The following is a 23,716-nucleotide window of genomic DNA, read 5'->3' as shown; positions in this document are numbered from 1 at the left end:
CTCCTGGAAAATAGTGTTATGTGTAGTTGTGAGTGCATTATGTCGGACCTAAGTGAATTTGAACTTGTGCAAATTTCTGGTGGCTCGTGTGGTGAGTACCTCCGTAGCCGAGGGAGTTGAAGTTTTTGGTGCATCAAGAGGCACCGATCAAAGATTTATATCGCATACAGGAAAAGTGAAAAAATCCATAATGCGGAAGAAGGTGTTCGTTGAGTGACACTGACAGACGGTCACTGATGAGGATTGTGATGAAAAATAAGAGAACGGCAGCTGCAAAAGGCTCTGCAGAGGTGAATGACCCACTCGCGAAGCCTGTTAGCACGAAAATAGCAGGAAGGGAGCTCCATAAGCAGGGAATTGCAGGGCGAACTGTAACTTCAAAACCACTCATCAGTGATGTAAATGTCCGTATGAGGAACACGTGACGCTGAAGCTCTGTGGAGAAATGGAAGAATGTCATTTGGTCGGTTGAGTCTTGCTGCGTACTGTCTCAAACTTCTTGTCGAGTTTACACCCCAAGAGCGAAACAAGGCGGTGGTTCAGTGATTATGATTCGGGCTACCTCATAAACGTCGTGGTATTCCATGGGCTCCATTGGTACTCAGCAAAGTCGAATTACTGCCAAGGATTATGTGAGCATTATGGCTGATGAGGCCCATGCCTCGTTCTTCCCCAGTGGTTCAAAATGGTTCAAATGGCTTTGAGCACTATGGGACTTAACATCTGAGGTCATCAGTCTCCTAGATTTAGAACTACTTAAACCTAACTAACCTAAGGATGTCACACACATCCATGCCCGAGGCAGGATTCGGACCTGCGACCGTAGCGGTCGCGCGGTTCCATACTGAAGCGCCCAGAACCGCTCGGCCACGCCGGCCGGCTCCCCAGTGGTGACGCTGTGTTCAAAGACGGCAGTATCCTTGTTCAGACAGCTCGCATCGTCCAGGACTGGTGTTGTGATCACGAGAATGAACTGTCGCATCTCTCCTGGCCACCAGAGTCACCAAATCTCAATATTATTGAGTCTTTGTGGTCTACTTCCGTGAGAAGGGTGGGTGATCGCTATTCACCTCCAGTGTTGTGACCTGAACTTGTCACTGTTTTGCAGAAAAACGGTATAATATTCGACTGACAGCCATACAGAGTCTGCATTCATTCATCCATCCCAAAAAGACTAGTATTTGTTTTGAATGCCAACGATTTTGACAATGTGTTGTCTCTGTGGTTTCCTCATATAATGGCCCCAAAATTGTAATAGAATTACATCATAGCAAAATACAATCAGAAAGTCGTAAAATACATAAAGAAATAGCATTTAACATCCACACAACGAAAACGAAAAAAATAAGCAACACAACTTATCTAGGAAACATTTCGAACAAAATTAATTAGTCAACAAATCTGACGTCGCATTTGCATATCAAGACACACACCTTGTGGATCGGACGTTCACTAAGGCTTTTTGCGGATGATTCTGTGGTATATCGAGAGGTTGTAACAATGGAAAATTGTACTGAAATGCAGGAGGATCTGCAACGAATTGACGCATGGTGCAGGAAATGGTAATTGAATCTCATTGTAGACAAGTGTAATGTGCTGCGAATACATAGAAAGAAAGATCCTTTATTATTTAGCTACAATATAGCAGGTCAGAAATTAATTAATTCCATAAATTATCTGGGAGTAGGCATTGAGAGTGATTTAAAATGGAATGATCATATAAAGGTGATCGACGGTAAAGCAGATGCCAGACTGAGATTCATTGGAAGAATCCTAAGTCAATTAACACGACATCAAAGTACACGCCATGATCCACGACCCAGTTGGCCTTATGGGTCTCATAGTCAAACAGATAGGTAGGTTTTAGAAGATCCCTGTTTCTGAAATAAATGTTTATTATATTGAGATTCTAGTCACTTGAGAGCGTCATAATACGCAAATATAGAACTAAATATTCAAGTTACGAGACTCTAAATAATTAATGTCTTCTGTAGAAGACCAACTTAATGAGGAATCCTTAATAATAGTCACTCATGACATCTGTTAAGAATGACATTAGGATGTAAGACGTTAGTAGATATTGTTGTTTTGAACATTCAGCATACAGTATATAGCGTCTGGGGAATGCATTTGTCATGGAGAGACAATCAAACATGGCTTTGCATAATTCTGTTCGTGTTGAAACGACCCCTTGGAAAAATTATGAATGGCAGTGCTGGAAAAACTCTTACGTTATTTGATCCAGAAACAACTGAGTAAAACTGAACGTACTCAGACAGTTCTCTCTTCACTTATTCTGATCATCACTAAACTGACTCACAATCTTTTAGCACAACGTAATGATTTTCAAAAATACCTACAAAAGAATGGCCCTGACTAACAATAACCTATACCTTTCATGAATCACTTACCTCACAAAAATCTTCGTTACATGAACTACGGCAATACAGCGAGCGCCAATACTGTCAGCTAAATAAAAGATTCTAACTACTGAAGGTACTAGCTACCGATAGGCATAGTTAGCAAATGAAAAATTTTGATAGAGAACAAACAATGTATTTACCTTAATAGTGTTCAAAAGTCATTATATATATAATCAGTTCGTTACATCCAGTCTTACAAATTTCCTTTTTCTGGCGGACACAGGTCCAGATCGTCCGCTCTCAAAACTCGAGCATCTCTCTCCCCACATCCACCACTGCTGACGGCTCACCTCGAACTGCCCAACGCTACGCGCTGTTCACTGCACAAGTGAATATTCCAACAAGGAGTCAAACCAGTCACGGACTGCACACAGCGATTTTCATACAGAGCACTACGTGGCATTACCAACATAAAAACCTAAACAGCCTACTTACAGTATTACCGTAAATTAGAAATGAGAATGTATTGTCCTTTTTTACGCTGTGTACTCGCAGGGGTCGTAATGGTGTTAACCTTGTTCTTATGTTCTAAATAAACTTGCAGATACACTTTTTTATTGATCGTTGACACCACTGGATTGCTAGCCACGTACACGATAAAATGTTTCCAAAATCAGGGTCAAGCGTCAGCACTGGTTTAAAATGGTTGCAATCCGTTGGTCAGCAGCTGGGCTCCCGGTACGTGCATAGTCTGGATTCGTACTTGTGACGAGATGAATGTTACACTAGCATTCGGGTCCCCCGGGCCTGCTGCTGCTAAGAGGCCGGTAGCCACTGTTGCCTCATTGTATGCAAAAACCGTATGTTATAAACTCCTTAATAAAGTCTCACTGCACATTAAAATTATTGCATTTAGATATGAAATAATATCCCCACAAATCCCAGGTAATTCGTAGGTTTTCCGCAACAGGCTATACATACAGGACGATTTGAAACTAATCATACATTATCCGGAAGAAATGATTCCACAGACCTTGTTTAGCGTTTCCAGCTTTCCTTCCCGTACAGCACGTAGCACGTACTCAACAGAATGTCGTGCTCCGTTATTCCGTAACTACAGAATCTTTGCATGCGATACAAAACTACAAAATGGTCTCTCTTTTGTACTCGCACTGTCTCAAGAAGCAACCGAAGCGTTGCGGCAACTTACCGCTTCGGCGTGGCGGTACAAAGACATTAGTCACTCGAAGCCTCTCCCTCAGCGTGTCATCCTGTTCAATGGTCTCGTGTTCTTATCTCCTTTATTTGCTCCCGTGTTTCGGAATACACAATTTGTGAGAGCAACAACGAATATTTCACATAACACGGGAAACAACAGTTTATTTCAATAAAATCAACGAATACATACGTTACAGAAACCTATGCCTACGTGATCAGTCATCGTCAGCATTTTCGAACAAACATTTAAAAATGCTTGCTAACAGTGTTTGTGGATGCAACAAGAAATTCTAACACTTGAATGAACTGCCTGTAGCTAAGAATCGGAAAATTACACCTGACTTATAATCTTTTTATCTTTGAATGATATTTCCAACATTTGGCTGTACAACTTCTTTATTTTAAATCAGTATCATTATTTCGACAGTAAGCCGTTATCAATTACAACAGTATTGTGTATAATCAGACTTTAAGTGAAGTCACCGTCAAGATCTATTTAACTGAGAGTCCAAGCGTGTAGATAAGTACAAAATCAACGAAATGTATGGCTGGCAACTAGCAAGCGTGTTTTCCAGCCACAAAACAATTAAGTCACAGAATGAACACCAGTACAGTAGTTGCATGTGCAGTGAACATTGTCTGTACTGGTGTTCTTTCTGTGGCTCAATTGTTGTACGGCTGGAAAACATGCTTGCTAGTTGCCAGCCATACATTTCGTTGATTTTATATTTATCTACACAATGGAACACATACTTAAATAGATCGTGAAGATGATTCCACTTAAAGTCTAATTATACCCAACATTATTGTACTTAATAATGGCTTAAGACCGAAATCACGACAGAAATATAAAATAAAGAAGTTTTGCAGTCAAATAGCGAAAATATCATTCAAACATTACACCTAATTGCCTGTCGACTAGAATTGCCTAGCTCACTGCCATATTTTGTTTTTCTATCCTTTCTCGTATTAACATTAATAAACATTTCTTTTTGGTTGAGGACGTATTGGAAAACCGACACTGTTAGAAGTGAAGGTAATTCATAATGAATTGGCTGCAACCACTTGCTTTTGTAAGCTTTTATTTTTCAATGATGACATTTCAAGATGCCTGGGATCCTATCTTCAGATGTTTGTATTTACTTATGTATAGTGTTTATTGTTTCTTTACTAACGGCGCCACACAGTTTTGCAACGGAAGTTTTTAAGACAGGTAGTGTCAAACGTCATAACTAATGAAACAATCTTCACAATACGTAACTAAAAAAACATCTGAAGATGGGGTGAAAATAAGTTGGATGCACTCTCCATTAAACGTATTTTGAGGCATAAATTGAGGGTGTGGCGTGTCAGGAAAGGGGTGCCGTTCATATCAGTGTGTTGTGTGTTGCCCCGTAAACATTAGCCTCACGTACGCTGTGGTTCTGATTTTATGTGCTAGGAGCGCTGCTGTCGTGTCAGGTGACGAATCCGCCCACAAGATTTAGAAGAATGTGAATCAGGACTGCGGGTAACCAAAGGTTGCCAAACCCTGACTTAGCATTTGGGTTAAATTCAGTAAAGCCAAGAGATTTAGAAAACCAAGAGATATTAAGTGTTAAACAAGAGGCTTAAATTCAATGAACGTCCTAGGGTACACCTTATAAAGACGTAGCAGTCTGCTTCTCGTCTTCGTACACAGCTATGCTGCGATCCCGCTTCCCGACGTTAATTACACTACTGTTGGCGAAGGAACTGTTAATCTGCATTTAGTGATAAACTGGTAGCACTGTTATTATTGAAACGGTTTACATCAGTGTTACCAGTCTCGCTTTAATCCGCGAAGCAAGTTGTAAACTTTCACTGACCTGTACCAATCATTGCAGTCGAAGTTTTAATTACGTTGCAATCGGTTATGAACTGGCCACAGTTCACCTACTTTGTCAAAGAATCTGTTGACTTGTTCCTTGCTGAAACTTGCTGTTCGTTTCAAACGCATGGATTCATTGGATAAACGTAAAATTATAACGCCCGTGACGTTTATGTTTGTAGGGTAAGGAGCCGATACGAATGGCAGCCTTTTCACGCCACGCCACGCTAACCTCATCTTCAGCTATTTACACTTATTTCCGCGTCATGAACATTGTTTCTTTACTTACGCCATTCCACGGGAGCTGTCTTAAAAATTTCCTAAGCAAAATTCTGCACCGCCGTTAGGAAAGAAACAATGTTCACGAAACGTAAATAAATGCAAACATCTGAAGATGCGATCTTGAAAATCACCTTGGAAAATTAAACGCCTATAAAAGTAACTGGCTGCAGCTAATTCACTTAAAGATGCTTCAGTTTAAACAGTTGCAGCATTATATTACGTTCACAACAGATAAGAAATATTTACTGATGTTAATAGAAACAGAAAAACAAAATACGGCACTGAGATAGCAGTTCCAGCTGACAAGCAATTAGGAGTAACTTGGCGATTTTTAACCACAATCAGGTTATTCGAATGTTTGAAATTCAGTGTGTTAATATTCACAAACACTAGTAGCAATAATTTTTTTAAGTATTTTTTTAAGTATTTATTGACTGATCACGTAGGCGTTTCTGTAACACTAAATTAGGCCATCATTTCTTTGTTCATTTTAAAAAAGTGAACTTAGCGCACATCGCCTGCATTATACACAAGTCAAACTGGATAAACACGACGTTTCTCTGGTCTCCGTCATGAGCTGCAAACCCGCGGCGAGACGAGCGTCGGTAGAAATGCCAGAAAAATGCATTCAAGGTGGAGGACAACCCGAGCATCTCGGTCTTTCTCCCACAAATTTCATCCTCGGGCAGGAGTAAATCCAATCGCGAGCCCGCTAAAGCAATTGTAGCGAAATTTTCATTTTATAACCCAGAAAGAAGCAAGCGTTTTCTTGAAGTGTTTCGCAAACGAGATGCTTCTTTCGGTTTTTTTTCCGTCTTGAAATACACGGCGTATGTTGTTGCTTAGTCTCTGGGGTGTATGAAAACATCTAAGTTTCGTCTTCTGCTATAGTATCGTAGATGGAATTTGCATTTTCTCCGTCGAATTATTTGAACATTTCCTTACAACGTTTGACACGTGCCTGTTTTTTGGACTTCGGTCAAACTGTGCAGAATCCGAAGGTATTAGACTTTTTTATTGTCAGCTAAATGTTCGTACCAAAACTAATGTACTGCAGTCTTCGATACGCCTGAGGAAAACCTCCGTCACCTGGTAAATTACATGCCGATATTAAATTATGTTGTGCACAGCTTTGAACTATTTTTAGACCAAGCCCCGATCATGTTGCCTTTTTTTTTAAATTTATATTTCGTCAACAATGGTCATATTATTTCATGTATACAGATCCGAAATGCAATATGATGAAAAGACACCTGTATTTGCATTTACATTTATTGAATTTCCTATGTTCACTGTTTCCTGATTTTTACTGTTACAATAAATATTATGCGACTTTATTTTCTACAGGCAAGTTAAAAACTTTAAATAACGCCTTCCGAAATGTTCAAATTTGGTTGACGACGAACGAGAAATTACTCCTCGTGAAGATTCTATTAAAATACTGTTAATCCTACATCGCCGATTTTTGTCACCGATATTTACGAAAAGGTTGCGTTACGCATTGTTTGTATACATATTATCGGAAGAAAGAGATATTTCTACATGTCAGCGAGCTTTGGTTTTCCTTAGCTGTGAAGATTCCTAGTGCGTGCGGGGAAAATTGCATTCATTCGATTTAGTTGACACCTTTTTACTTTGATTCCCATGTCTGCATGAAAGATTCCATCCTGCAACGAGTAACATCGAAAGCATATCCGACGAATAATCGTAAATTACCATCACGTTCTGGCATGTTGTAACTCATTTTATTATTGAATAAAGTAATTTAAACCTTTATTTATCTATGCTCGACTTCGGCTTTCCAGACCTGCCACTCGTCCTTGAAACCTGTGCCTGCAGATCGAAGCGTCTAGGTGGAAAGCGGTTCTCGGTACTTTATCCAACTGCAGGCATAAGGGATTTTGGAAATTAGACAGGCATACTTTTGCAGGAAAACTTTATCCATTTGATCGTTTACTAGTCGATCATTGTAAATTCCATATTTGTTGTGATAATAAATATTAGCAAGCAATCTAATAACTTTGGAAATTCAAGAAAAGACCATGGAAATGCACGTGTCTTAATCATATTACCTTTAAAGTGTGACATGTATGAAATAATGACTAGTGTTGAAAAAAAAATACAAATTTAAAGAAAAAAAATTAGCTGGACTCGGTCCAACGATCCATTGATTACTGAGCTTGAACGCTGACCAAATGACCGCCGCCAACGCGTGCTCTCGGTTGCAACGCACCAGTACATCACCGACGCGTACAGCTTTTTTGCCATTTTCTCGTAGTCGCCTAAGTTGTACGCCTTACTCCTTGCACATTATTGGCTACTGAAAGTGCATGAAGTTTGAACTAAGCCCGTGATCCGAACGTCGTCACCTCCCCTCCCTCTCCTCCCCCACCCAACTACCACCCCCTTATGTCTTCTTTATAAACTGGCAAGTGCGTCCGACACCGCGTGGTGGTCATCGGCGGCTGTCTGGTATTTGCAGAGCCCCCATTGTTAACCTTGGTCCGCAGCTTGGCGCTGGCGCAAGTGTGACACAGACCCCGCACACCTGCCACCTTCCCCCCCCTCCCCCTTCCCCCCTTCTCCCCCTTCCCCCTACCCTTCCCCCCTTCCCCCCCCCCTCTTCACTAAGAAGCTCCTCCACCTTGGCGCTTGAGTGGCACGAGCACCGTTCCAAATGGGATGGTGCCAGTGAGCTTGGTCGGTGTTTCAGGGGTGCTGAGGTGTGCTGCTGTAGAATGGCGCACTCTCGAGGCGAGTGTTTATTGTTTCGAGCTGTGACGGCCATTCCGAACAACGTTCCACAGTTGAAAGTCTTCGATTCCATAAGTTTTTTTGTTTCGTAACCATTGGCCGGTTTTCAGACTGGCTAACTTAAAGCACTTCGCTTTGTTACATCACCGGAAGAACTCCCTCACGTGCCTGCTAAACTAATTACCTCAGCCAGTATTAATACATAAAGATTACGAGGTCACCGTGGACCAAAAGAGCCTGCACACGTTCAGCATTTGTCAATTAGGGATGGTAGACGTTGGCAACGATAATATCATCTCATTTTCGACGTCTAAACGTCAATGATCGATAATAATGTTCCCCTAAACTTCGATGTTAAATTATGAACTTGCAGAATGTGTAAAACGCAATGTACAAACATGTTTAATATCAAAGTTATAAATCAATAATTACAGCAATAATTAACATTACATATCCCACATCTTTTTTCCACATACTGTAATGCCTTTTTAATACCCGTTGTTAGTCTCAGTAATCGCGATATAAAGTTACCCTTAATGTTCACTCCACATTTACGTAATACGGAACTCCTGCCTCTGTTTCATGACCAACTCAAGTGTACAAAAATATTAAAAAATAAAGGATAAAGAACGGCTGACAATGCTCGACGTTCCTACACTGCCGTGTAATTTTGTAATCTTCTTTAATGTTAACATAGACTACTAGAAAATGAAAGGTAGCTGAAAGCTTTTATTGTTTCTAATAATGATCTTCAACGTAGCAAAAAGAGTAAAATTATTTAAGAACTGACGTAACACAAACTTACGAAAAATCTGTGTTCAAGATCTGTTAGTTTCATTCAGGTATGTACGTGGATCCAATGTAATCTTACGCATCATAAACGAAAATAATAATTATTAGAGACAGTACGGGCACACACTGCTTGACAATCGAAAGTATGAACTGAATTATCTGTAACTGGTATTGCTTCAATTGAATGATAGTGGTTGAGTCACCGCAGAAAGAAAAAGAAACGCGACTCCCGAATGCTGTTTCATTTTCCATATCACTACACTTCCATCGGCGAAAATTTTCGTTGTTAATAAAGATTCATTTAAACTGACTTAAGGTTTTGTGAAGTTTCGCTACATAATTCCATGTGCAACGATTTGATATGCATACAGTATATGCTAGGTAGTTCTGTCATCGAAACTGATATAGCTCCAATGGCGAAGGGTAGCAGTTAAAGATATTTAATCTTATTTGGAACTTCTGCAACAGAAAGCAGTTGCTTAAGTGAATCTTACTTAATACATACCGATGATCACGTGACTTATTGTAAACGGCGAATAGTGGAATATATCGTGTTATAAGAGCAAATTTCTCGGCCGCCTGCGAAACGGAAGGGGACAGATATTGGCAGAACCGCTCCACACCGTGAATGTGTTGTTAAGACTGACCACCATTAATTATAGGAAAGATGGCGCCTGCCAGTGGCTGCTGCGCATTCCAGGAGCCCATGAAGATTCCCATCGACCTCAGTAGCCAGTCAGACATCCTCAAAGTAAGTCTGCAGCGGCTCATATAGGCAGCACTCGCATCTGTAATCTGAGTGGAGTGCTCGGAGTGTCCATGTTGATTCGTTTAATTTCATTTACTGAAATAATATTAAGAAATTATTTTCTTTACGAAATTATTTACATTAATGTATAAAATAATGCTGACACGATATTCTATTTAATACTCTTGGCAGAATACGTTTCATTGTTTGTCTTAGTGTGCCTGTATGTCCACTTAGAAGGTAGCAATGTCCTTGATGGTTCCCAGTGATATCTTTGTCACTAAACTTCGAAGGACACACTCCATTCAATTCAGAATATGTAAGAGGTTTACCGCAGTATTTTTCTAAAACATTACAAGCAGAGAGAAGAACTTGACTGCGTTAAATACTTGAGATTAAAACGTAATAACAAATTCAACTGCGAGGAGAATACCGCATAACTGCTGCACCAGGTAAACAAGTCTTTATTTGCAATGCAAATGGTGTCAGACACAGGTCATACAAAAATAATAAAAAATAGCATACTTTACGTTCTTTCTTTGCATAACGTCGGAATGGGTTAACTTTTGCTAACATTTCCATTACAAAGGCGGGTAATGCGAATGATTTGTGACGTGATCTCACAAGGGAACCTCCCCATCGCACCTCCCCCCCCCCCCCCCTCAGATTTAGTTATATGTCGACACAATGGATAGGCCTTGAAAAACTGAACACAGATCAATTGAGAAAACAGAAGTTGTGTGGAACTGTGAAAAAATTAGTAAAATATACAAACTGAGTAGTCCACGCGGTTCATAAGCAACATGAAGGACAATGGGAGTTAAGGAGCGCCTTGGTCCCGTGGTTAGCGAGAGCAGCTATGGCAAGAGAGGTCGTAGGTTCAAGTCTTCCCTCCATTGAAAAGTTTAATTTTTTATTTTCAGTTTATGTGACAAACTCTTATGTTTTCGTCACTTTTTTGGGAGTGATTATCACATCCACAAGAAAACCTAAATCGGACAAGGTAGAAGAATCTTGTTACCCATTCGCTAAGTGTAAAAGTTAGATGGATCGACAACATATTCCTTTCATGTGATGCACTTGCCATCACCAGTGTCGTATAGAATATATCAGATGTCTTTTCCTGTGGAGGAATCGGTTGACCTATGACCTAGCGATCAAATGTTTCCGGTTCCCATTGGAGAGGCACGGCCTTTCGTCTACTAATCGCACGGTTTTGCGGTGCGGTCACAAAACACAGACACTAAACTTATTACAGTGAACAGAGACGTCAATGAACGAACGGACAGATCATAACTTTGCGAAAATAAAGAAAGTAAAATTTTCAGTCGAAGACTGGAACCACGGACCTATCGTTCCACAACTACTCACTCTAAGCACCGGACCACGGCGCTCCCGATCTCATATGATCCTTGATGTTGCCTATGTTGCGCATGGATTACTCAGTTTGTATATTTTACTAATTTTTTTCACAGTGCCACACAACTTCTTCCTGTTTTCTCGATTGATCTGTGTTCAGTTTTTCAAGGCCTATCCACTGTGCCAACTTATAACTAAAGCTGAGGGGGGTGCGATGGGGAGATACCCTTGTCAGGACCTTCGTTTAGCGACCCGTTCAGGGAACTCGAGATAGGAACTGCTTATACTCAATATACTAGGTTGGTGCACAAGTTCGAAGCGATTTTGTTTAGAATTCCTGTTGCTATTGGTTTATTTATCGATTGTCGTTCTTTACTTGTTGTGAACTGTTGCTGTTTGGATTTAAATATTGTCATCTGGCGATAGTGAGTGGAGCTGTGGACAATAGTAAATGGAGTAGCAGGTGATGAAATAGGAACATTTCAGACATATTCTTCCGTCCGAATTCAGTAGAGGGTGACTGAGGCTGAGGCAACCAGATATATTTTCGCCCTCTGTGGGGATATGCCACTGGACAGAGCACGGCAAGAAAATGGTTTTCTCTTTTTAACAAGGATCGTTTTGACATTAGTGACTCTTCACTTTCAGGAAGATCTTTGGTGTTTGATGCAGATCGTTTAAACGCATTAATCCACAATGATCCACGTCAGTGCAACTCGAGAACTGGCGAATGTGATGAACTGTGATCGTTCACCATCGTGCGACATTTGCATGCAATGGGGAAGGTTCAAAATCGGGTACTGCATGCTCTAAGCCAAAATCACGAAAATCAGCGTGTGGCCACATGTACATCACTGCTTGCTCTTCATCAACTGGCTAGTGAACAACAGCAACTGTTTCTATCCTGTATCGGGCTGGTGACAAGAAATGTCTTTATACTAAAATAAGGGAAAAAGAAATGGCTGAGCCCAAACAAAGCAGCAACAGCCTGTACGAAGACCTTTGAGCATCCACAAAAGATAATTTTATGCATCTGGTGGAACAGTGAAGGTGTGGTATAATACGAATTGCTTCCCCGAGGTGTAACCGTCACTGCTGATACTTACTGTCAGCGGCTGAGACATAACGCCCGTAGTCATTCCGCTAGACTGTCCAAAAACACTATACGTGGGTCGTTCTGCGCCCACCTTACTCACCTGACCTTGCGCCCACAGATTTTCACCTTATCCGCTCTCTACCGAACAACCTTCGAGAAGCTCCCTTTCCGTTTTTAACTGTGTTCTGAACATGGCTCGACGAGTTCTCCGCCTCAAAACCACAGAATTTCCACAGTCGCGGAATCGATAAGTTACTCCAGCCTCGGCAGACTGCTGGAAATAGTAAAGGAGAATATATTATTGATTACTAAAGTCTCTGTTATTTGTATCTGTTGTGTTTATTAAACTTGTGGGAAAACGTTACGAACTTGTGCACCAAAGTAATATGTAGCCCTTAGTTGAATTTGTCATAAATAATAATCCGTTTTTCGACCTGTTTAGTTTGTGGGATCAGTACTAATAACAAAGTAATCTAAATAAAAAAAATTTAAAGCCACATGCTTTGATCCAAAAAGGTGTCCACTACTCAGGAATACACATTTTAAATTACTTGCCAGCAACTTCAAAAACTTTATCTGCTAATAAAGTTCAGCTGTAAAGGAGCCTAAACGATATGTTTACTGCCAACTGCAACTCCTTTGCCAAAGCTCTTAGCACACCTAATTGATATATATATACTTTTAATAATATCAAATAACGTGACTGTTACGTAAACTCTGCCACATGCATATCGTCAGTGCAGTAATGTGATCAGTGTAAGCAAGTGTCTTAAACAGCTCTCTGATGATGCACGGCTTACAACAGCCTAAAAATTGTCATATGCAACTTAGTGTGTTATACATTTAGATATAAGTAACATATTTAGAATAATGTTTTAAATGAAATTGTTTCAAATGTTTTGACGTTCCACACACGTGAGGACCTTTTCGCTTAGAAAATACCGAAGGAAGGATAGCTTCTACACCTCTTCGTGCTTCTGTATGATACATTCTTGTCGTGACATGTTCCTTATTTTCGAATACCTCCTTACTATTAATCTACTGAAATTTATTATTTATTTAAACATTTTCTTCTTTTCACACCTTGTTTCGGCTTTTTAAGCCATTATCCAGTGTTCAGGTGTAGTAAAAAGCACTACATTAAAGCTAAACAGTAGATAATGGCTTAAAAATTCAGAACTAAGTGCGAAAGGAAGGAAAATTTTAAGTAACACTCTAAGTGAAAAAATGCCGCATTCATTTAACACATTTATGACCGTGGAACCCACAACGAAGAATATGGAAAAAAAGTGTGCTATCCGTAGTTTAGTGAGGTTTAAGTAGCTCTAAGTCTAGGGGACTGATGACCTCAGATGTTAAGTCCCATAGTGCTTGGAGCCATTTTGAACAAATTGAAGAGTTTGAAGATAACTCGCACGCGGACATTTTTCAACATCAGAAAACGTATGAAAATATCGAAAAACTTGGTAATCTGGTTCGATCTTACTATTGATTGAGTATTCGATCGGTTAATGAAACTGTACGAATTGACAAATAATGCGTGAGGCAAATTTTACATAGCCAGTTTAACATAAGAAAACTGTACGAAACTGGTGCCGAAAATTCTCACGCTCGAACTGAAAGCAGCTCGAGAATACGTTTGTACTGATACCTTAAATACCGTAGATGATTATCCTAATTCTTTGGAAAAAAAATGTTGACGTGAGACGAATCTGGGGTTTTCGCTTATGATTCAGAAACTCAGCGTCAATCCACGCACTGGAGAAACGCAACTTCACCGATAGCGAATAAAGCTCGAATGAGCAAGTAAAGATTCTAAGCAATGATGATTGTCTTTTTTTTCGATATTCAGGGAATTGTGTAACTTCACTGGGTTTCTGAAGATCAAACTATTAATCAAAGTTACTACCTTGAGATTATTTCTCAACTCCGTGGGAAAATGAGGGAAAACGACCCGAACTGCAGAAGAACAAATCACGATTTCTGCATCAAAACAACGCTCCGACTCATATCACGTTGTCTGCTAAGACGTTTGAAGCGAAGTACAGCTTTCCGTTGTTGGACCGCCCATCTTTTACGCCTGACCTAGCACCATATGACTTTTGTCTATTTCCCAAGGTCAGACCTGCATTAAAAGTAACAAGACTTCAGTCCGCTGAAGCAGTGAAAGATAAAGCGGCACGCGTCAAGTAGCTCACAGAGCAAGACTACCAGCACGCTTTCCGTAAATGGAAAATTCGCGTTGTAGGGATAGAGGAGTATATTGAGGGTGACAATAACTAAACGTGTGTATTTTTTTAAATAAAATACACTACTGGCCATTAAAATTGCTACACCACGTAGATAATGTGCTACAGACGCGAAATTTAACCAACAGGAAGAAGATGCTGTGATATGCAAATGATTAGCTTTTCGGAGCATTCACACAAGGTTGCCGCCGGTGGCGACACCTACTACGTGCTGACATGAGGAAAGTTTCCAACCGATTTCTCATACACAAAACAGCAGTTGACCGGCGTTTTCTGGTGAAACGTAGTTGTGATGCCTCGTGTAAGCAGCGGAAATGCGTACCATCACGTCTCCGACTTTGATACAGGTCGGATTGTAGCCTATCGCGATTGCCGTTTATCGTTGCTCGCGTTGGTCGAAATCCAATGACTGTTAGCAGAATATGGAATCGGTGGGTTCAGGAGGGTAATAAGGGACGCCGTGCTGGATCCCAACAGCCTCCTATCACTAGCAGTCTAGATGACAGGCATCTTATCCGCATGGCTGTAACGGATCGTGCAGCTACGTCTAGATCCCTGAGTCAACAAATCGGGACGTTTGAAAGACAACAACCACCTGCGCGAAAAGTTCGACGACGTTTTCACCAGCAGGTATTATCAGCTCGGAGACCATGGGTGGGTTACCCTTGACGCTGCATCACAGACAGGAGCACCTGCGATGTGTACTCAACGACGAACCTGCGTGCACGAATGGCAAAACGTAATTTTTTCGGATGAATCCAGGTTCTGTTTACAGCATCATGAGAGTCGCATCCGTGTTTGGCGGTATCGCGGTGGATGCACATTGGAAACGTGTGTTCGTCGTCGCCATACTGGCGTATCACCCGGCGTGACGGTATGGGGTGCCATTGGTTACACATCTCGGTCACATTTCAGATGTGTTACGACTGGTGGCTCTAATCTTCATTCGATCCCTGCGAAACCCTACATTTCAGCAGGATAATGCACGACCGCATGTTGCAGGTCCTGTACGGGCCTTTCTGGATACAGAAAATGTTCGACTGCTGCCCTGGTCATCACATTCTCCAGATCTCTCACCAATTGAAAATGTCTGGTCAATGGTGGCCGAGCAACCTGCTCATCACAATACGCCAGTCACTACTCTTGATGAACTGTGTTATCGTGTTGAAGCTGCGGGGGCAGCTGTACCTGTACTCGCCATCCGAGCTCTGTTTGACTCAATGCCCAGGCGTATCAAGGCCGTTAATACGGCCAGAGGTGGTTGTTCCGGGTACTGATTTCTCCTGATGTATGCACTCAAATTGCATGAAAATGTAATCACATGTCAGTTCTAGTATAATATATTTGTCCAATGAATACCCGTCCATGATCTGCATTTCTTTTTGGTGTAGCAATTTTAATGGCCAGTATTGTATTTGACAGCAATAGTCCCGTTATTTTGTAGCCACGTCCCGTATAATGTGTCGTTGTTAACAAGAGCCCAAGACTGTTCCCAGACCATTTCGTGAACACGATAGAAATAATACGTAAGCTTATAATGAGTAAATTGTTTGGTGTATGCCTTCATTATGGTGCACGACGCGGCACAACATCCAGGTTTGTACTACTACCCAGTCCCAAAGACGTACACTGCAACTGGCTAGCGTGACGCAAACTCGGAGAGAAGGAAAGAGCACCGCGTCCGGGTCCCGGCCAGGAAGACTGAAAACGCACTCAGTCGGGTGCATGTTCGCTTACATTCCTGCTCGTTGGATTAACATAGCTCGCTTAAGTGAAGCTCGAAATAGAGGACGCGGGTTGAACACTGTTTTGGTTGAGTTCTCGTGTTTCGTGCTCCATCATCTGGTGCAGTGAAGCGCGCCATTCATCAGGCAGCGCTTGACTCGCGCACGAGGATGTCTCTCTCTCTGCTCTACAAACACATCCAGAGTACCGGGGGAAGACGATGCGGTTATTCATATCCAAGTCTAGCCTCGGATGATTTGCTACTGTGGACGTACGTAGGTTCCGTCGCGAAATAATCCGCAGTCAAACTGTGGAAGAAAGTGCTGAAATATCTAATTACATAACTGCTTATCAGACGACGGGTTCCAAGTTATTTCTACTAGGAACACTGTCGTAGGTAAGCACTGTGGTACTCTTGTAATTTTTTTGGTTTTATATTTCAGCCTCGGGTCACATATTACTCGCGCAAACAAAGTTGACCCTCGGCGCGGTAGCCAATGGTAGCGACTGTCAACTTGGTTTACGCAAACTGTAAATGGTACCATTAGCAGTTTTGACTTACCACAAAGTCAGTTTAAAAAGAAAGAAACAAGTGGATAGTAAAATACTAGGAGAATAAGTTACAAAATGAACTAACTTTTTACATCTGTACGTATTTGTATGCGTCACACAGTAATTCTCCGATCGATCGGGCCGGGAGAGCGGTCACGATGTCTACGCATCCGTGCTGTGATTGTTGGAACTGAACGCTGCGCTTAACTACAAAACAGCATGAAGTTTCAAAAGCTGCAACATGGTTGCGAATTGAACAGTGATCCAAAAATAGAATAAATTTCCTTTACGTCATGTCTGTGGACAAACAATTTTTTGTCATCGGACTACTGGTTTCGGTCTATAATGACCATCTTCAGATCTGCTATTGAAACGCCCGCTAAACCCGCTGGGCGGAACAGGCAATAGGATTGTGGAAAGGGCCAAAGGTTGAGGTCAGTTTCTCCTTCTAATTGTCACTTATTGTAATTTAATAACCTTTACAACCAAAGCGGCACATTGCCGGACCTTTATTGAATGCAATTCTTTCACGGCTGAGGGCCTTCAACAAGAAATCTTAACAAATCAACAAGATAAAAATCCAATTAAGATAGCAATAAAATAATTAAAAAACAGTTAACATATGCAAGGTGCAATACAAATGGCTGAAGGCCACAATTAAGTTTCAAAATTTTAGAATATATTGCCACATACTTTTAAAGACAGAAGGCCAGAATGTTTAAAAACAAGAAATCTTAAAGATCAACATAAAATTCAGTTTAAAAAAGCAGGTAAAATAGATTAAAAAATATCACTGCTAAGTGGAAAGCCTCAAGGCTAAGCAAATACAACAAATATATGCAAGGTGCAATACTAATGGCTGAAGGCCACAATTAAGTTCCAAAATTTTAAAACATATTACCAAAATCTTTTAAAGGCAGAAGGCCGCAATGTTTAAGCTTAAAAGATAATTTTTAAGAACAAGGTTACGGGACTAAAAGCCCACAATTCATTCTGCAAAATTTTTATGGAAAAAATAACCATAAGCCTTAAATTTTAAGTAGCTGAAAACATAATTAAACATCGGTGGGAAAGTCAATAAGACAACGGCACTCAGAAGCCTCCAGGGAGTTCGGTCTGCCCTCGTTCACTTAGGCGGGACAGGTGGTGAGCCCAACTATACCTGATCCGTGGGAACCCACCCAGGGGACAGCCACGGACCGATCGGAACAACGACTTGGTTCCCATCAATCAGTACATGAGAACTCAAACAGAAAAGGTTACCAACGTGATAATCCACAATGGGGTATTTATTAACTGTCAAAATTACGCACCATGTTGGACAGCGACAACAGGTGAGAACAGGACGCTGCGTGAAATTACGTTAGTGGCCAGGACAGGTAACCGGCCACAAGGCAAGAAATTCCGCTGGTCCGCAGCAACCGACCGAGTCCCCCGAATGCCGACATCTCAAATAGTCGCCAGGAAATAACACCAACTACACACACAACCTGACAAACACTTGCACATTGACCTGAACGATACCCAACAGTAAGCACGCACGAAGACAAATCGGGAGTCAACACACACACACACACACACACACACACACACACACACACACACACACACACACACACACACACGACTCATGAGCGATCGGCGAGTCAAAATGCGTCGTCCTGTAGGTAGGACAACCGATCGACGGACGATCCGCCAAGACCGTGGCCCGGCTCAAGTGATGCGTGGCGGCAATGGTCGGGCGAGACATTTCGTCGCAGACCTCACTGTTGCTGCAACCAGACTGCACTAGTGCCGCATTGCAACTCCTCGACTGGTAGGCCCAGACTGCGCTTGAGACGCGTTGCAACTGACTGGCAGGCCCGAACTCCTCTTCTTTAGTGTTCAACCCTGAGGTTGGTTTGCAGCAGAGCGCCATTCCTCTCTTCTGTCTGCTTTTCTCTTCATTTCCACATATGTGTTACATCCAACGTCATTCATGATCTGTTGCATGTATGATATCCTTGGTCGCCCCCGCCGATTCCTTCCCTCAATAAGTCCTTCTGCTATTGTTCCAATGATATTGTTGTGTCGTAGGATGTGCCCTACAAGTTTGTCTCTTCTTGTTTGGATGTGCCTCCACAGAGATCTGGTTTCCTGTACTCTTCTAAGCACCTCTTCATTTGTTACTTTGTCTGTCCAGCTGATCTTCATCATCCTTCTATAGCACCACATCTCCAGGGCCTCTAGCCGTCTTCTCTCTGCTCTTCCAACTGTCCAAGTTTCACATCCATATAGGGCCACACTCCAAACGAAACCTTTCATGATGCGTTTCCTTATTTTCAGACTGATGTTGTTGCTGGTGAGTAAGTTCCTTCTCCGATTAAATGCAATTTTGGCCTTTTGTATTCTGGTCGCAATTTCTTTCCGGCTTCTACCATCCCTTGTGATTTTGCTTCCCAGGTAAGTAAATTCCTGTATCATTTCCAGCTCCTCTCTTCCAATTCTAATTCTCGGAGGTTCATATTCTGCTCCTGTACTGCATACCATCACTTTAGTCTTTTTCTTGTTTATTCTCATTCCATACTGATTGTATAGAATTTTTTCCGTTGTTCTGAGGACTTCCTCTAGATCTTCTTCTGTCTCCGTGACTATAGCAATATCATCTGCATAACGTACCATGTCTATCTTCTGCCCATTAATTTTGATCCCCACCTCAGTAGTTTCTCGAACTTGGTCTATAGCTTCCTGGATGTAAGCATTGAATATAAGAGGAGAGAGAGCACATCCTTGTCTTACCCCTTTTCTAATATTTGCTTGTTGTTCCTGGTGACAGTTCCTAATCACTGCCACCTCATTCTTATAGAAGCTGAGTATCACGCGGATGTCTTTGTACTTTATTCCAATTTTCCTCAGCACTCTGAACATCTCTTGCCAGATAACGTTATCAAATGCCTTTTCCATGTCTATAAAGGCAATATAAGTTGGTTTATTTTTCTGTAATTGCTTTTCGATAATGAGTCTTAGTGCCAGAATCGCCTCTCTTGTTCCCAATCCCCTTCTGAAACCAAACTGATCTTCACTCAGCATATCCTCCACCTTCTCTTCAGAACTATTTTTATAAGAATTTTTGATGCATGTGATATTAGGCTAAGAGTTCGGTGCTGTTCACATTTTGTAGCTGCTGCCTTCTTTGGTATAGGAACAATGATACATTTCTGGAAGTCTGTCGGTATCTCTCCTGTGTTATAGATGGACCTAATAAGTTTAACGAGAAATCGCAACCCGAACCGCTCTCGCGCCGAACTGACATACGACAGAGGACCGGTAAGTAATAGCAGTCAAGCAAAGATACTGCGAGAGGGGATGTATCGATACGCGCCCTGCTAACGCCGCTCACTGTGAGGCAAAGCAACAACTTAGTGACAGTAATTTAAATTAACGTAGTGAGGTGGAAGTACGTTAAAAACAGGATGTAAAATACGCAATTGTGGTGTCACCGCCAGACACCACTACCGCTAGGTGGTAGCCTTTAAATCGGCGCGGTCCGCGTGTCGCCACTATCAGTGATTGCAGACGGAGCGCTGCCACACGGCAGGTCTAGTCTGCAGAGACTCCCTATCACTCGCCCCAGTTGTACAGCCGACTTCGCTAGCGATGGTTCGCTGTCTACATACACTCTCATTTGCAGAGACGACAGTTTAGCATAGCCTTCAGCTACGTCATTTGCTACGACCTAGAAAGGAGCCATATTCAGTAACTGTTGATATTAATATTGTGAATCGTGTACCGTCAAGAGCGACGTTCATCATTAATGGATTAAAGTTATTAATCAAACTAATTACGTCCTCTTTCTGAAGTCTCATTCCTTGTCATGTTCGAGACTTCACGTCAGTATAGTTCTTCCCTCCTCACGCTAACCTGCGTGAGCTAAAACGCTTGCATTTCGGCCTCCATTCGTAACACGGTGTTGGCTCTTCTGCCAACACAACAATAATGGCGGGAACACGAGCCGTGCACAGCTCAACCTCCACCCCTCAAACAAGAGTACGGGGGTGATGCGCCGAAATAAACTAACGAGCAGGTTCTAAAAAGGCACAAGACAGTGGCCGAGAAAGGCCGCAACCAGAACACTCGGTCGGGCCCCAGCCCTGCAGAGGAAACAGGCCCACTGGCTACCCGACGTCCCTGCCTCGGAAAGAGACCGACCGAAGTCCGGCAAGACGACTAATTCACAACCATCGCTAAGCCAGCAAAGAAAATAGCGAGATACCCACTCGGACTTCAACAATGCAGAGGAAACATGCCCCGGGCAACCCGACATCCCTACACAGTACAAGGCACCGAGCTAAGCCTCACAAGATGACCAAGGTTGAAGGGACTATTCGAACCTGACAGCTAAAGAGCTACCAGAACGTAATGTCTAAACTTAACGGATTATCAGTGTCCGCACCCAATCTAGCTGACTGTGACCAGGTTTGGTTTTCTCCAGAAGACAAACGGTGTCCTCAAGGCCTTCAATAGCCTTAAAGGAAACCGAATTGCCGCTCCTCTCTCCCCGATAGCTGCTGAGGGGACGTCAACCGGCTGCAGTACGGCCGCGCGCAAACAGGCTACCAGTTCTGGAACACTGCCCTCCATCGGTTGACGCCTTACTCCCAACTCGTAAATGAGGTGGTCTCATCTCAGCAGGCCGATCGCCGGACACTGTCCAAACAATACAAGCCAAACAATACAATGCCACAGGCACAACAGAAACAAGAGTCAAACTGACCGCAACTAAGGATTGGAAAGGACGAGCGTAACCGCGCTGCTACCAGTGATACGCCCGCCGAGCCCGCTGGGCAGAATAGGAATAGGATTGTGGAAAGGGCCAGATAGGTTGAGGCCAGTTTCGCCTTCTAATTGTAATTTATTAACTTCACACCAACCCGAACTCTTGCGCCGGACTGACATACGACAGACAAGGACTGGGAAGTAACAGCAGTCAGGCAAAGATACGAGAGGGGATGTATCGATACGCGCTGCCAACGCCGCTAACGTTGAGGCAAAGCAGCAACTCAGTGACAGTAGAAATTTAAATTAACGTAGTGAGGTGGAAGTACGTTAAAAACAGTGTGTAAAATACATAATGGCGGGAACACGAGCCATGCGCTACTCAGTTTTGTAAAAACATGCCTGATATACTGGAGCCATAGAAGCATCGTCAAAAGCTAAACGACTGATGGCCGTGGCAGTCTGGTCCCTTTAATCCCACAAACCACAACACTAAATAAGCGCCTGCATCGTCAAACATACACTCATGGAAATTGAAATAAGAACACCGTGAATTCATTGTCCCAGGAAGGGGAAACTTTATTGACACATTCCTGGGGTCAGATACATCACATGATCACACTGACAGAACCACAGGCACATAGACACAGGCAACAGAGCATGCACAATGTCGGCACTAGTACAGTGTATATCCACTTTTCGCAGCAATGCAGGCTGCTATTCTCCCATGGAGACGATCGTAGAGATGCTGGATGTAGTCCTGTGGAACAGCTTGCCATGCCATTTCCACCTGGCGCCTCAGCTGGACCAGCGTTCGTGCTGGCCGTGCAGACCGCGTGAGACGACACTTCATCCAGTCCCAAACATGCTCAAATGGGGGACAGATCCGGAGATCTTGCTGGCCAGGCTAGTTGACTTACACCTTCTAGAGCACGTTGGGTGGCAAGGGATACATGCGGACGTGCATTGTCCTGTTGGAACAGCAAGTTCCCTTGCCGGTCTAGGAATGGTAGAACGATGGGTTCGATGACGGTTTGGATGTACCGTGCACTATTCAGTGTCCCCTCGACGATCACCAGAGGTGTACGGCCAGTGTGGGAGATCGCTCCCCACACCATGATGCCGGGTGTTGGCCCTGTGTGCCTCGGTCGTATGCAGTCCTGATTGTGGCGCTCACCTGCACGGCGCCGAACACGCATACGACCATCATTGGCACCAAGGCAGAAGCGACTCTCGTCGCTGAAGACGACACGTCTCCATTCGTCCCTCCATTCACGCCTGTCGCGACACCACTGGAGGCGGGCTGCACGATGTTGGGGCGTGAGCGGAAGACGGCCTAACGGTGTGCGGGACCGTAGCCCAGCTTCATGGAGACGGTTGCGAATGGTTCTCGCCGATACCCCAGGAGCAACAGTGTCCCTAATTTGCTGGGAAGTGGCGGTGCGGTCCCCTACGGCACTGCGTAGGATCCTACGGTCTTGGCGTGCATCCGTGCGTCGCTGCGGTCCGGTCCCAGGTCGACGGGCACGTGCACCTTCCGCCGACCACTGTCGATAACATCGATGTACTGTGGAGACCTCACGCCCCACGTGTTGAGCAATTCGGCGGTGCGTCCACCCGGCCTCCCGCATGCCCACTATACGCCCTCGCTCAAAGTCCGTCAACTGCACATACGGTTCACGTCCATGCTGTCGCGGCATGCTACCAGTGTTAAAGACTGCGATGGAGCTCCGTATGCCACGGCAAACTGGCTGACACTGACGGCGGCGGTGCACAAATGCTGCGCAGCTAGCGCCATTCGACGGCCAACACCGCGGTTCCTGGTGTGTCCGCTGTGCCGTGCGTGTGATCATTGCTTGTACAGCCCTCTCGCAGTGTCCGGAGCAAGTATGGTGGGTCTGACACACCGGTGTCAATGTGTTCTTTTTTCCATTTCCAGGAGTGTATATAAATAATGGTGTGCACAAGAGTCAT

The 23,716-nt window shown here is 43.1% G+C and overlaps 1 protein-coding gene across 4 annotated transcripts in view; it reads left to right on the top strand.

Annotated features, from left to right (window-relative positions):
- The window catches only part of LOC126336758 (long-chain-fatty-acid--CoA ligase 1), a 603,077-nt gene that overhangs the window by 498,814 nt on the left and 80,547 nt on the right, over positions 1-23,716 (top strand). The window contains exon 2 of one of the 4 annotated variants that reach the window (XM_050000764.1): positions 9,921-10,009. The exons of the other annotated variants lie outside the window; for them this stretch is intronic. Within the exon in view, the coding sequence (XP_049856721.1) occupies positions 9,926-10,009 (84 nt within the window). The 5' untranslated portion in view covers positions 9,921-9,925. The remainder of the gene's footprint in view (positions 1-9,920; positions 10,010-23,716) is intronic. 4 annotated transcript variants of the gene reach the window in all.

Source organism: Schistocerca gregaria, chromosome 2 (assembly GCF_023897955.1).
Source record: "Schistocerca gregaria isolate iqSchGreg1 chromosome 2, iqSchGreg1.2, whole genome shotgun sequence".
NCBI lineage: Eukaryota > Metazoa > Arthropoda > Insecta > Orthoptera > Acrididae > Schistocerca > Schistocerca gregaria.
Note: the sequence above shows the minus strand (reverse complement) of the source record. Positions and strands in the feature narration are given on the sequence as shown.